Source organism: Ambystoma mexicanum, chromosome 6p (assembly GCF_040938575.1).
Source record: "Ambystoma mexicanum isolate Mex_15411 chromosome 6p, UKY_AmexF1_1, whole genome shotgun sequence".
NCBI lineage: Eukaryota > Metazoa > Chordata > Amphibia > Caudata > Ambystomatidae > Ambystoma > Ambystoma mexicanum.
This window is the reverse complement of record NC_090935.1, coordinates 60,741,713-60,757,766: the sequence shown is the minus strand read 5'-3', so window position 1 is coordinate 60,757,766 and position 16,054 is coordinate 60,741,713. Positions and strand designations below refer to the sequence as shown.

General features: G+C 47.5%; 1 protein-coding gene across 1 annotated transcript in view; it reads left to right on the top strand.

Annotated features, from left to right (window-relative positions):
• Positions 1–16,054, top strand: part of LOC138511207 (long-chain-fatty-acid--CoA ligase ACSBG2-like) — a 655,074-nt gene that overhangs the window by 113,436 nt on the left and 525,584 nt on the right. Inside the window, exon 5 of the mRNA XM_069626736.1 lies at positions 1,416–1,496. Within this exon, the coding sequence (XP_069482837.1) occupies positions 1,416–1,496 (81 nt within the window). The remainder of the gene's footprint in view (positions 1–1,415; positions 1,497–16,054) is intronic.

The following is a 16,054-nucleotide window of genomic DNA, read 5'->3' as shown; positions in this document are numbered from 1 at the left end:
TGATACTCACCTCGATTCACTACAGTAGGTACTACAAAGAGGCAAAATTTGAAAAAGTGACGAAGCAAATGTTCCATGTGGTGGTTATTCCTTTGAAATGTATTACTACTGTATACAGTTCGAAAGTGTTTAATGAAGCATTTTTAAAGGGAATTAAAAAACAAATAAATTTACATTTATTTTATCACGCCACTCCAAATATGGGAAATGGCATGGTTACAGTTTACTTAAGTTCATTCACAAGAAGAGAGTGCAATCAATCAATCTTTCTTGGACATTTTCTCAATTGTGCTGAAGCCATCGAGTGACTGAAACATGCCACACAAAAACAAACATAACTTGGAAAAGCTCCATCTGTTGCAAAGCGAAAAACAATATCAAGAGCTTCTGAAAAACAATAACAAACAACTTGCCGACCAGAGGACAAGAGCAATATCCTCCAGAGCACATGAGACACGAGAGAAAACTGAAGCAAGACTTGCTGACAAGAGGACAAGAGCAACATCCTCCAGGGCACATGAGACACCATAGCAAACTGAAGCAAGACTTGCTGACAAGAGGACAAGAGCAACATCCTCCAGGGCACATGAGATACCACAGCAAACTGAAGCAAGACTTGCTGACAAGAGGACAAGAGCAACATCCTACATGGCACATGAGACACCATAGCAAACTGAAGCAAGACTTGCTGACAAGAGGACAAGAGCAACATCCTCCAGGGCACATGAGACACCAGAACAAACTGAAGCAAGACTTGCTGACAAGAGGACAAGAAAAACATCCTCCAGGGCAAATGAGACACCAGAGCAAACTGAAACACGACTTGCCAACTGGAAGACAAGAGCAACATCCTCCAGGGCACATGAGACACCATAGCAAACTGAAGCATTAGGCACCGCCAGCACCCTATACCAATCTGAGGCTTCCATGCTGGGCAGGATGTCTAATAAGGCCAATGGGTATACTTCCATCCTGTATGTGATTTTGGGAACTAATTTCATTTCGTAATATTTAAGGGGGCATTTTAAGGTGGAACTACCATATCGGCTATCCACCCTCCCCAGTTGATTTATTAGAGGGAGGATTTGATCTCTTACCCAAACTTTCAGCTTGGTTCGACTTGGGGTAGCCTGGATGGAAAAGCCCGGATATACCAGGGAGAACCACACTCAGAATGGCCTGACTTCCAATATACAATTTGTAGTTTCTCTACTCCCACCCTTAGAGCAGTGGAGCATCATTTTAAATGTATGAGGGCGTATCTTTAGAGCACGGTGGGTGGCATTAAGCCTCACACGCCCTCGAGCATCAGTTAGAGTTGTGCATATGGTGGTCATTTATATGCATCCATGGATTGTGTTTCCTATCTCTGTTCCGCTCATGACTGGTTCATGTTTCCTGTTGGTTTTTTTCAGATAGAAGACCAGCTGCCACATCTCAAGGCTATTGTGCAGTACCATGATGAACTAAAGGAGGAGAGAGCCGGCCTGTACACGGTAAGGCAACTCTATGGCTCCGGGTCACCCTCTCGCCGTCATGAAGTCCGAAACCATGCATCATAAGAGAAATATTGAGAAGATTATTCCTCACCACTCTTCTCGCCAACATCACTAGGCATAGATTAGGGCAGGACATCTGAAAACCCTGCCTTTAAAAGTCCATCTGAACCCTAACAGAATCTATGCACAGTGACTCTCGCACTGAGATCCAAATGGTGGCCAATCTTCTGTCTGCAGTCATGTGAGAAGTAACTCTTCCACTACAAAATATGACTACCCTCCCCTTGTAGCCTTTCTCACTGCACTGATAGAGGTAGCGTTTCTGGGCACTGCTGTTCCCTCTGCACTGTTTTGGCCTCTTCCGTTAATAATTCTGGTCAGCTTGCTCTCACTCTCCTCCGTCTGTAGGTGGTTAGAAAACGTTTATTTTTCTACTTGTTCGTGACTCAGATATCTGCCCTTGTCCTTGATCATTGTACAGTTTTTCCGGTATCTTGTTCTTCTAGTCTATGGTCTATGGTTGAAGTTTGTGTTTCTCTCTCTTGTTTTTGTCTGCAGTATCAGGGGCGGAGCTTGCCCATTTCTGGTAACCTGGAAGTGATTCATAGGTATAGTGATATCTGTGATAATCTGTTTCTATAAGAAGTCTTGCATCCTGACTAGAGTTGCAAGCTCCAGCTACGTAGGATTGCTGCTAGCTAGTGCTGGTCAATGGCGGCCATCTCGTATCCTCCCTGTGACATCTGCGTTCATGTATGAATCCTGGTGCTGGTCACAGGGTCCATGGTTGATCCTTGTGTATTTTGCCACCGTACCCACGACATGTATAATCCACGGCCACCTCACTTCTCGGGCACCCATGGCTCATTAATACACCCCTCCTTTGATCCCTAACTGGTACAGTGTGCCCCTTGACCTTTTCAATGATATTTGCACACTAGGTGACACAAGTGCAACTGTATTTGTCCTTCAATTCCATTGCTCACATCAATCACCTAATGTCCTGCTTGGAAACCTGGACACGTGGTTATCATCCAACCTCTTGAAACCCAACCCTTTAAAAGTGTATTATCTCATTGATTCTTCCTGACCATGCAACTTTGTCACAGTCTGGACCAAATGTACTCTGAATGATGCCCACACTTTCTTAAATAAGCCAAGTGGATCTGTGCCATACAACTGTTGTTTTCGACGCCTAAGGCTGTCGGACGTATTCCCGTTTTGTCACAGTTACCGCAGCGTCATGGATGACTCCATGTCCTCCTGACCAGATCCATTATACGCCCATTCCACCTCTGCCATTACTAACACTTACTCCCTTTGACACCCTCCCTGACCCTTCCAGGGAAACTAATAGCAGTGGGGACAACTGTTAACTACCCGCTTGGCCAAGTCAACTCACTCGTAGACTCAGACCCTGAAACCAGTCACATTAGTGCATGAATCATATTTGAGGTCCTCTGTCTCAATGTTAAATGTTTTCACAGGAAGGCCCCCAAATTATCACACCACTCCTGGAGCATCCCCTGAGCACTCCTTGCACTAGTCTGGCAATGGCCTTCACCAGAGGCCCACACCAGGCTGCAGTTCTGAGTACACAATCCATCTGATATTCATGGACAGGAAACGCTGGCATCCTTACCAACGTGCCAATTATGAGCTGGAGGCCCTTTCAGGATGTTTTGCAGCAGAGCACACACATTACAAAATGCATCATCAGAGAAGTCACGTGTTGTATCTTGGGCAGTTTCAGAGCCACCAGAAGCAAAAACCTGAGAAATAACAGAAAATCTGAGGTTTTGGGAAAGTGATGCTTCCCCTAGTATTGATGATTGGTTAGAGAGTGTGTCCCTTCTGTCCAGGAGGGAGAAAATATCCTACAAGGCAAAACTCTTTTTCCATCCTAAACTGCGCCCGCTACAAGCTTAATCACTCACCCTGAGCTGACCATGTCTCCCTTCTGTCGCGGCTGTAGCCCAATCTTGACTGGCGGAGAGGCAACACAAACTCCTGCCAGCTGTTAGGTCTTGGCACCTGTTATTTGTATGAACCACAGGCCACTGCAACCTGCCGGGGAAATGAGGGTTAGGGTCCATTGGTTGGATGGGTAGGGGGTTTCAGGATAACCGGAAAGAGGTTTAGGAAGAGGTATTTGATGGGAAACAGGAGTTTAGGGTAACATGGTCCTCAGCTCCTGCTGCTGAGGATTCTCTCCTTTGCGTGATGGTTCTACTCCGCCCTGTTACTCTTACACACACCACATGCACACAGTTTGCCCAGCAACATATGGAAGCCTTTTACTGGAGCTTCAAACCAAATACGCCCCGAAGAGCGCACTCTGCACTGAGCTTTTACCTGGAGCCCAACCAGAGATTTCTTACATGCCCTGCATTAACCCCATGCAGGCATGTTGACATAGGTAACCAAAATCACAAACTTTTGGGTGCTAACATAAGCTTCAAACTATTAGATACATGCAGATTTCACTGTATCAACACATGAATGTGAAAACAAAAGAAATACACTTAGCTGCAGGGTTCTTCCCCACGACCTCTCAGGCGAGATCATGCGGACCCGGCAATGCATTGTGTGTCCAGAGCGATCCGCAGGAAAATACCAAGACAAATTGTGAGCATGCACAGCGGAAGTGGCAGATGGTTCACAGAGTTTGTTTTGCCAATGTGCGGTCACTCGATCATACTCTCGGTGAGCACCGTGCCCAGGGTTTCTATCACGCAGAGCCTACTACATGCAGCCTCCTCAGCGCTATGTTCGCTCTGCCTGAATGAGCATACTAGTGTTCATGCGGATTAGTTTTTTCCCCCAGTTCGGAACACGCACTGCGGTTTCAGCCGCATACTTAAGTTCGGAACACACACTACGGTTTCAGCCATGTATTAAACATGCACACGAGCACTACTGTTAGTGCTGTTAGTTTGCGCTACTACAAGTGGTTCTAGCTCGTCCACTTATCTGTTTCACGACGCAGGGCATGTGAGGATCCGGCGGGTTCTTGCCCCGCATAGGCATGTCTGGCCGGAGCTCCATGGAACATGTCTGACCCCCTCCGGGAGCTGGAATAGCAAGCGGAGCCTCGCGGGCATCGCTCACGCATGTGCAGAAGGACGGCGTAGATTTTCCATGCCGGCTGGCCCGTGGGCCTGCTGAGAAGTGTAGTCTTTGGACGATTCTCCGTCTCTGAGCCCTTTTCCTGTAAAAGGGATGGAGAATCCACCTAAAGTATTGTGTTGTGGGCCCATACTTAAAGTCAATAGCTTCACCACCATAATACACAGCACTAGCAACATGTCCAGCCCTGACACCTTGTACCTCACCCCTGTATCTCCAGCGGAAGTGATCACTACCATCAATCGATTAAAAAACGTCCAATTGCAAAGGAGACATTTGCAAAATGTATCAATGGCTCTTTCGATTCCACTACAGTGTCAAAATCCATTAAAGAAGAACAAGTCACTCCCCTCCTTAAAAAACCATCACTCGATCACACCCTCCCAACCGATTACTGGGACATCACAACAATACCCTACCTAATTAACATTCGGGACCGCACAGCTTACACACAACTCTAATCTTACCTAGAATCCCACAACCTTCTTGTGTGAGAAACCTGAAGGTGTCTCACTCGCTAGTACCTGAGGATCTGTCATGCAGGGAGCCAGGACACAGCCATCGCTTTTGGAACTATTTCCTGGGGGTGGACCAGAGTGGGAGGATCACCTGGGTGAGGGGTCTTTGGGGAGTGGGAGTGGGACACCGAATGGCGAGACGTGGTATCCCCTACCCTGCAACACCTTTATCCCATCCTACCAGGTAGGATACTTAGGAACTCAAACCTACCCGCCTTCACAACACGAACACTTTCTCAAGGACAGCTTGCTATGAGAGAAAATAGACTAACACCTAAGTCGTATACCTGACATGTCCCAATACGATAGCCAGGCAGGGTCAAGCAATTACTGACTGCGAATCGCCTGCTGCAGTGGTACTGTCCTTGGTGCCTACAACAAAGTAACACCAGATAAATCAACACAGCTGGTGAGTTGGGGAGGCTGATACCAGAACGGTCAGTGATGAAGCCAAGGTTGCAAGCAGTAACCTTGTATGGGGAACTCTGAAGTGAAGAGTATATGAAGCGCATGTGATAACCAACGCGAGTAAAATTGGACAACAGATGAGTGACTGAACTTTGAAACCAAGATACGAGTGGTCCAGCACCACAAGCGTACTCATTGGAAGGTCTCTGTAAGGTATCCAACTGAGAGGTGGCAAGAGCGAAAGAGTGAGAAAGGATTGTGAATCGAAGTGGTCCTTGAACGAGTCAAGCAAAATCCTGTGCACAATCAAAAGTCTTTGATGTTAATAGAGTAAAGGAAGCTGATGACAAAGTAGATAAAGTTGGTCTGAGCCCGACTGAGGGAGATCAGCTGAGAGCTTTGGGTTGAAGCAAGTTTGTGTTAAAGTAAATAAAAATTGGACCGAGCCCGGCGGAGGGAGACTGATTGAACATTGTGTTGAAACGGATCTGAGTACGGCTGAGGAGGGTCCGGGGCGAACCGGGAATCACCCGAGAAATTGGATACATAAATTGGATATATGAAAATCCTACGAGCATTGTGTTAGCGGGGCTCTGAGCCCGGCTGAGGAGGATCTGAGGTGAAAAGCGAATCACCTGAGAAATTGAGTGCGTGTGAAATGCTGAGAGGAAAAGAATATATTTTTTGTTGCATCAGGTCCTCTGCAAGAAGAGACTTTTGAAGGCAAAATGACTCGGGCACAAAAGGACCTGATGCTAATGTTTGAACCGCACCCTCGTGCTAGGGAAGCCAGTGACTGTGCTAAGCTCGAGTGTGCCACCTTGTCCCGTGCTGAAAACAAGGGAAGGGAGGCCAACGACTTGAATATCCTGACATATCATTTCTTGAACACTTCTTTCTTTTACAAAACATTGTTTAACATATGCAAATAGAAGCAAGGATTGGCAATAATTTTTTTTGTATAGGTCCTTTTATTTTGACAAGACACCACTAGGACTGAGTTATTATTTGGTGGTCGTAGCTTGCTCCCGTCTTTAGATTTAGGATTACATAGGCGTTTTTCAACCCTTTTTGAAATTAAATAAACACCCTTGAACTGTGGTCACTTGTGTCTGTCTTACTTTTGATATCATGCCTTCCTTACACTTGGAACACGCAATCTGGTTATAGACACAGCACAGAGTTTGCTCTCCTTGAAGTTAAGATTCGGCTGGTTGTCATCTGAGACGCAGGTGACCTCTCCATCCTCCTCCTACTCAACCTTTCCGCAGCCTTCGATCTTGTTGACCACGATATCCTGTGCCACCATCTCCCCTCCACCTTCAACCTCTCTAATGAAGCAACCAACTGGATCAACTCTTTATTGAGTAAATGATCTTCCAAGATCTTTGCCGCAAGTGGCTGACCCTATCCCCGACCCTAATGGGGCTCCTCAAGCATCATGCCTCTCTCCCACTGTATAATATTTATACTAAGCTGCTCTTTGATCACCTGGACAGCCTTGAGATTCTCTACACTAACTTCGCAGGTGACATGCAAATACTCCTTAAACCCACCGGCAATCACAGCCTACACTCCTCCAGCATCAACCAGATCTATAGCATCATTCAGACCTCGATGGCCAGCCACCACTTATGCCTGAATGATGACAAGACCCAGCTCCTCATCATAGGCTCCCCACGCTGACTCAAACACATAGATCCTGCTTTCGCCTCGTTCTACATTGATGTGAAAACCCTGGGAGTACACCTGGACTCTGAACTCACCATGTACAAACATGTAAACACTGTTGGTTCCTCCACAGCCTACTCCGCTAAACGTATCAACCACTCCAGAAAATTCTTGTCCCCGGACAGCTGCCTTACACTGGTGAGGGCTATTGTTGGTAGCAAACTGGATTATTGCAACACTATCCTCACAGGTACCTCTAAGAAAAATCGAACTATATTACAATTGATCCAAAAAAAAGCCTTTCGGGATGTTTAGGGCTTCAAAAGATATGACCATATCTCGTTAGTGAGACGCGAAGCTCATTGAATGCCCACCAAGGCATAAATTCAGTTTAAAATCCTCTCAATCACCCACCGCTGCATCCACAACAACGCACCCATCTACCTCACTGCGCTCATCTCCAAAAAACCCAATCCACGCAATCTGTGATTATCCACGTCCACTGCCCTTGCAACTCCTAGATTCACCAGACAAAGAGCAGGAGGAGCCAGCTTCAAATGTATTGCTACCACTCTCTGGAATGCTTTCCTGATTGTATGCAGTCTTTATATTGAATGCTTTTATATCGAAACCCCTTTGATAGATTTTTTTATTGAATAACACATACAACGAATTGATTTTATATTGAATTTTTTTATGTTAATTACATTTTTAACAATTAAATAGAAATAACAATGCAACTAAACAGTGCACCACAAAACTCCAAAACATACAAAACAATGCCATCAGGATTATCAAGCAGAAACCCAAGACCGAACACATTAGTAATGACAGAAGGGAACTTCATTGGCTCAAAGTGGAAGACAGCGTATTGTTCAAGGCCATGACGCTGGTCCATAAATGCCTTTATGGGAAAGCCCCAGCATACCTCAAATCAAACATTTCCAGATATGTTCCAGTCCGCTCATTAAGATCTGAACACAGAGGCCAAATCACAGGAGCTGCCCACAAAAGATCCAATGGAACGGGCAGGGCCTTTCCCATATCCGCAGCTGTCAAATGGAATAGTCTGCCTGTAGATCTAAGACTAGAAACCAACCTTTTGTGCTTCAGGAAAAAGCTGAAAACCCTCCTCTTCAAATAACTCCCAGAACTACACTACCGTCTTTATATTGTCTCGTCTCCATGTTAGTCTACTTGTTGTCTGATGTGTCTTCATGTGACGCCATGTTGCCTGAGGGCGACCGGCGTGATACAAATAAATAAATAAATAAATAACCTAATTATTTAACTTTTTTAAAAATATGCATAAATATAATATTAGTTTCTTTTAGTGCAATATATTTTTTGTCCAGTAGGTGTCGCACTATAGTTCATTTTTTCCATTGGGATACACCGGATCCATCGCAGCCATTGTGGATTTCTTGTGTTGCAGTGGATGGAGTGTCTCTCTGGAGTTCCTTTTGTTTTTAGGATTTTGCCTGGATTTATGGATTTTTTGGAACTTTTTTTTAATCACATTTTTTTTGCTTTCTGTGGATTTCCTGGACCCATGCATTGGATGTGGGTTTTTTCCTGCTTTAGCACTTTTTTCCGGTGTTCTTGGACTATGAATTGTTGGTGTTGTTTGTTTTGGTTTTTGGATGGCTTGTCCCTATTTGGCATTACTTGCGGTTCTTGGTCTATGGAATTTTTTGTATTGCATTTTAATAATTTGAACATTAACAATCCCCTTCACAACTCGTCCCCTTCCCCCCAAACCAGCCCACCCCCCTTCTCTCCCCTTCCCTGGATCGCACCTAAGCACATTTCTCCTTAGGTCACATAAAAAGGGTTGAAGTTCTGGTCTATAGGATGTCCAAAAGCCTGATGTTTTGAGGGCACCATTGTTCACGGAAGTCTTTGTGGCGGAAATCCAAAACCGTGCCGCAGTCATTCTGGAATTTGGCGCCATCTCCCTGTATGGAGTAGGTTACCCATTCGAGCAAGTTGTAGTACCAGATTTTAGCTATCCATTCGTACTTGGTGGGGATCTTGACTTGTTTCCACTTCTGAGCTATTAGGGAGAGGGCTGCCACACTCAGGACCATGTATGCTTTCCTCTGGGGTTTAGTCGGGAGTATGTCCAAAACATCACCTAGACCAACAAGGCTTTGCAACTCCCCCTCTATATTTGATGGCCAAATATCACTTTCATTGCCTTATTTACGGGTTCCCAAAAGGGTTTCAGTGCAGGGCATGTCCACCATATGTGCAGCCAGAATCCTATCTCAGTGCATCCCCACAAACAAAGCCGGGACGTCTCAGGGTACATTTTATGTAGCTTTCTGGGAGTTAGATGCCACTGTATTAGTATTCTAGTCCACATTTCCCTGATCCGTATCCCCCTGATTAACTTGGGAATCCTTTGCCACACTTCCCACCACTGTTCCTCTGTGATTGGGAGGGGTAGCGCGTCTGCCCATTGTCTCACGTAGGTCCACTGGGTCTGGCCCGCTTGCGTGGAGAATAGTTATGCAGTTTGCCTATCATCTGGTGGTCCCCTGAGTTTGTCAGCAGGTACTTTTCCAAGGGAGTGAAGTCCCTATTTATGGAGGGTTTCATACCCGGGGAAAGGAGATTGTGCCTCAACTGAGCGTATTGAAATGTATCCTCCTCCTTGAGCCCCATGGTCTGTTTACATTGGTGGAAGGACTTTACCTCCTGCTCCCCCATCATATCCCTCAGTTTAAGACAGCCTGCCTCTTCCCAGCCTCTTCCCAGCTGGCGAACGCTCCCTTTTCCTGCCTCAGAGTGAATTGGGGTTTATTAGGAGAGGTGTAAAGGGGGATGGGTATGATTTGATGCCCGCTTTTTTGACCATGGTGTCTCAAATATTGGCAACAAGGGCTGTTATCTGACTCTTATACATGTTGGGGGGGTCTGATCTCCCTGGTACTCCACAGGACTTCCGCTAGGAGCATGCTCACCACTGCCCTGTCCATCCTCTGCCAAATCTTGTCGGGGTTCCCGTTAAACCACTTGTGGGTTATTCTCAATTGAGCTGCTCGATAGTACATTAGGAAGTTCGGTGCCCCACTACCCCCACCCCGTCGGCGCTGTCATAGTTTTCTGTGACACCATGGCCTTTTCCCTTGCCAGATAATGTTGCTACCATTCTGCTCAGGGTTTAAAAGAATTTTTGGGGAACCACCAGGGGGAGAGCCTGAAAGTAATAGAGCACTCTGGGCAAAACCACAATTTTTACCACGTTAATTCAGCCCATCCAAGAGATACTGAGGGGTCTCTGTCTCCCAGCCCAGTCTCCCAGCAGAGGGGGATAGTTAGCTTGATACATATTGCCTATGATATCTGTAATCGTGACCCCCAAGTCCCAGAGGCTTCCCTTTGCCTGTGTAAGTTGCCCCATGAGTGGTTGGTCTGAGGGAGGGTGCATCTCCCTGTAATACCAGTATTTCGGATTTTTGGTTATTAATCTTCAGTCCTGCTATTCTACCGAATTCCTCAGAGTGAGATCAGTCTCAGGAGTGAGGAGTCCAAATCAGACATTGCCACTATCAGGTCATCGGCGAAGGCCATCGCTTCGTGCTCCTCTCCCTCTCCCTCGAATACGATCCCTTTTATGCTTGCCTCCTAGCCAGGAGGAGTTCAAGATATATCGCCTATAGAATTGGGGACATAGGTGAACCAGACTGGTCAGGGTGATCAGCTCAGGGATTACTTTGCGTCTAAATGCATCAACACGATGGGGCGGTACAAGCTACATTGGGATTTGTCCTTGTTGGGTTTGGGAAAAAGGACCACTTTCGCCTCTTCCATGGAGCTAGATATTTGCCCCGATATGGAGAACGAGGTATAGAGGGATGTAAACCTGGGGACTAAGGCGTCTTGAAATTTTTATAAAACTGTGCAGAGTACCTTCGGGGCCGGAGGCTCTGTTCAAGGGCAGAGATCTTATTGCAGCCCGAACTTCATCCTCTGTGATCTCGCTCTGCAGGGCGTCCCTCTGCCTTTCATTCAATCTTTGTAGCAGGCAGGTACCCAGAAAAGACTTCTGTTGTTCTCATTCAGGGACCTCCGAAGAGTACAGGGTCGAGTAAAATTCTGTGAAGGCTTGGAGGATTTCCTCCGACCATGTGGTTTTGTTGCCTCCCTGCAGCCGGATGCGACAAATTTTTCCTGCCGTCTCTTTGTTCTTTACCTGCCTCGCCAGGAGGCGATCAACCTTGTTCGCCTGAACATAGTAGCACTGTCTCGGTTAGAGCAATGACTTTTCTGCCTGCTTGGTCTTTAGGGTGTTAAATTGCCCTTTGAGGTGTCTATATTCCTTTCTAATGGTCACCCCCTGGTCGGTTTCCATTCTTGCCATCACCTCTGTTAGGTGTTTTTCTAGATTGGTTTGTGTGGCCCTCAGCTGTTTGTTTCGCTGGGCTGCTTTTGCGATTAGCTCCCACCCGCAAGGTCACCTTGAAGGCGTCCCATATGACAGGCTCTTGTAGGGTAGGGGTTTTGTTCTTTTTGAAGAATTCCAAAATGAACGACCGAATATCCTCGCTAATCGCCCTGTCTCTCATTAGATGTCGGGGAAATTGCCAACGCCAGAGCCCCGAACCGCCCCTTTCCCAATGCAGATCCATCCACAAGGGAGCGTGGTCAGAGAGGGCTATGGGACCCAGTTCCAAACTCTTGACTTGGCCTAGCAGAGCAACGGACACCCAGATGTAGTCTATCCTTGAAAATGTTCTGTGAACATGGGAATAGAATGGGTATCCCTTTGATCCCCCATGTAGTTCGTGCCGGGTGTCTACTAGGGTTAACCAATCCAGTTCGGGGCACATATCGTCGCTTTCGTGAGTGGTTTTCCTCCCCATTGGAGTCTTGCTTCTTTATCTACGTTCGCAGCCTTCTATCTTTAGATTGGGTATTCGCCTTATCGCTATCAGAACCCCTTGCGTCTTTCCCTTGTCGTTCGCTTGGAGAAAGTGGGAATAGCCCCTTAATCTCATTTTTCCCTTATCTTTCTGGCGTATGTGGGTCTATTGCAGTGTCACTAATTCAGATTTCGTCCCTGCCTAGTAGTTCCCTAATTTCTGTCTCTTGGCTGGAGTATTCAATCTCCTAACATTCAGGGAGAGAAGTTGTAACACTTTTATCGTTACCCATTCCCTCTTTGTGACCAGTGAATTTTCCCCTCGCTGCGATCACCCTCCACCCTCCCCTGCCCTCCTTTTGTCCCTCCCTCGTCCCCTTCCCCTCCGGCTAAACTCGGCAGCCCCACCCCCACCCCATGGATTCCGACCTGGTAGCCGAGTCTGGGTAAACACCCGGAGGGCATAACTGCAGGAAGAGTGGTTCCCTTGCCCTCCACCGATTCCAAGTGCTGTGTTCATCCTTTCCACCTTCCAGTATGGTCCCCCCATGGATGGGTGTCCCCTTGAGATGTGTTGGTCTCACCTCGTAGGTCGCACTCTGGGTCCCTCTAGGCCTTGGGTTAGAATGGCATGAGCCTTTCCCGTCAGTCAGGAATTTCTGGGCGGCGCCTCTCTGGACCCTGTGGGGGCTTGCGTCTCGACTTTGACTCTCCTACTTTCCTCCATTCGCATGGGTTCCCCTGATGGCTTTCACATGGCGGCCTCCCGGCCCGGGTTTCTCATGCATCCACCCCTTCTTCTTCGATGTTCAGAATCTTAAGCCCTTCCTCCAGTGTGGTTACCCAATGTTGGCGACCCTCCCACGTGAAGACCATGCCAAACGGGAAGGTCCATCTGTAGCAGATTTGAACCTGGGCTAAGGCCTTTGTTACTGGGCCTATTTGTCTCCTTTTTGCTAGGGTGGTCTTGGCCAGGTCCTGAAAGAGCTGGATTTCAGTGCCGTTAATTTTCACCAGGCCCGCCTTCCTTGCCGCCAGTAGTATCGCTTCTTTTTGGTCATACAGCTGCAGAGCCATTACTACTTTCCTGGGCCTTGCGCCTGGTTCTGTCCTTACTGGGCCCACACAATGGATCCTATCAATGAGGATCTCGCCCCTGGTTTCTATTTCCATTAAGTCCTTGAACACTTGCTGCATGGTTTCGCGTAGGTCTTGGTCTCGCACGCTTTTTCGGAAGCCACTTGACCCCGATGTTTGACCTTCTGGAACGATTTTCAAGGTCCTCTGTTTGGAGCTCGGGGTGTGCATGGCGACTGTGAGCTGTTCGGCTAGGGCGTCTATCTTGCGGGTATCTTCCGTAAATTCCTGAATGGCATTTTCATTGGTGTCTACTCTGCCTCCTAGTTCCGCTATTTCACCTTTGATCTCCTGAAGGGATTGGGCTAAGTCTGTCCGAATTAAACTCAGCTGAGCTTGCAGAGTGTCTGTCATTCTGTCGCTGAAGGTCTTGAAGCATTGTTGAAGCAAATTACTTGTGACTTCTTGCCCTTGAGTGGGTCCTGGGGGTTCTTCCGTCCCAGAATGCTCTAAGGACGTCTGGTCCCCACCCATCATGGTCTCCCTGTAACGCTCACCTGATTCCCACGGAGGCGTGGGTCTTGGCAGGAAGGTGTCTGTGACTCGAAAAGTGATATGCAGGACTCGATTGGCTTCTGGGGTCGAACCTCTTCGCACTGTATGTCGAACTCGAAAGGTGAGGTTTCTGCAGGTGAAAGAATATGGGGATTAAAGGTCTGGGTTGTTCAATGTCCCTATCTCTCTCTCTCTCTCTCTTCCCAGCTTGTCTGTAGAGCCCCCCTCCCAGGTCAACGTGCTCACCTTAGATAGGTGAATGCTGGGCTCTCCACCTGCGTCTAGTGCAGGGTGCCGTTGCCAGTTCCTTCACTGGTGAAACATTGGCCTCTTGACTTCAGAGGATGGTTACCGTCGTTGTCTGCACGACCGGTAAGTTTCTGGACACCTTTTGTCTTTATAGTCTTTTAATGCGTGGCAGTGAAGCGCCTGGAAATTCGTAAGTATGGCAAGCGCTCTAACTGTCTCTTTCCTTGCAGATTAGTTCGTGTTTAAGAGACGCCGGAGTATTCGCAGGCGTTTGATTGCGACGAGCGTGATGGGCGTGAGTAAGTACCTGCTTAATGTCTTTTTCTTTGTCTTTACAGGCGACGATGCAGAATGAAGAAATCCGGAATTCGCCGCGTGCCGGTAAGTGTAACAATGCTGTTGTCTTTGCAGGTGAAGATGCAGCGTGAAGAATCCGGAATGCACAGTGTGCCGGTAAGTATAACAATGCTGTTGGTCTTTGCAGGCGAAGGTGCAGCGTGAGACACGGCCGCTGCCGATGGATCAGGTGAGTAAGCACTGCGTGTAAAGTTTGTCTTGCTAACCTGTTGTTTCTGGTCTTTTGCAGGTGCTGATGTTGATGATCGGGTACAGGAATGGTAAGTATAATTCTTGCAGGTTCAGGATCAAAAGAAGAAAGGCTGGAACAGACTCGGTGAGCGTTCTGCTGCAGATGCAGAATAACGCGAAGCACGTTTCATCAATCGGGTGTGGTTTAAATAGCCTTGGAGTGATGAGGCGTCTTCTTCCACGGCCCCGCCTAGGTAAGAAAAGAGTTCCCGCTTCCAGAAGAGTTCCAGTGCTGTATCCAGGGAGTGGAGCTGCCCCACCCAGGTAAGAAAGTAGTCCCTGTTCACAGAGGGCTTCTAAGAGGCTGGTAAGTAAGCAGCATGCTCTGCCGCAGGTAAGTCCACCCAAGCACTTTCACACCAATAATGAGCCCGGCTCTTCCAGTGCCGGGACCGATGATTCTGATGAGCCTGGTGCCACCGGCGCCAGGACAAGGTCCAAAAGGTCCCTGTGGGGACCGGCTGGTGCCTAGGATTAGGGTTAGGGGCCTGCTTCCAAGGACGTTGGGCTTGTCCTGGCTCCTTGGAAGCAGTGATCATGACAGCACCCCCCCTCAAGGCCCCTCCTAAGCGTGTCTTCTCCGGGGGCTTTGGCTTGTCGGGGTGATTCAGATGGAATCTCTTGACCAGACGAGGTGCGTGGACATGTTCTGAGGGTTCCCAAGACCTTTCCTGGGGACCGTATCCTTTCCAATCAACCAGATAGTATAATTTAGATCTGGAGATTTTGGAGTCTAGGATGTTCTTTACTTCGAATTCGAGTTCTCCGTCTACCAAAACGGGTTCTGGGAGTTCAGTCAATCGGGTTTCTGGTTGTACTGGTTTTAATAAGGAGACATGGAATACTGGATGTATTTTCATATGCGTAGGTAATTCCAATTTGACAGCCACCGGATTAATTATGGCAGATATGAGGTAGGGTCCAAGGTATCTCGGGATGAAGGTGCGGGGTCCTCTTAAAGGCAGGTGCTTAGTGGATAACCAGACCTGATCTCCTACAGCGTAGTGAGGGGTCTCTTTACGGTGCCGATCGGCTGCCTTTTTGAATTGAGCTTTAGCTCTTTGCAGATGGGCAGTGGCTTCCTTAAAAGCACAGGTGATCTCCGAATGCAAGTGATCCACAGCAGGTGCTTCAATTTCTTGGGGAGGATCCAGGTTGGAGGTTCTAGGATGGTGTCCGTATAATAGGAAAAAAGGAGTCTTCCCGGTTCCAGAATGAGTCGAATTGTTGTAAGCGTATTCAGCGATCCAAAGAATGTCCTTCCAGGGGTTTTCTGTTTGTTGGAGCATGCAACGTAGATATTGTTCTAGTGTCTGATTTGTCCTTTCGGTTTGTCCGTCAGTTTGGGGATGGTGACTGGTCGAAAGTCTTACATCAACTTGGGCTAGACGACAGCAACTGCGCCAGAAGTGGGAGATGAATTGACTTCCCCTATCGGAGACTAAAACCGAGGGAAAACCGTGTAAGCGAACGATGTTTGCCAAGAATTC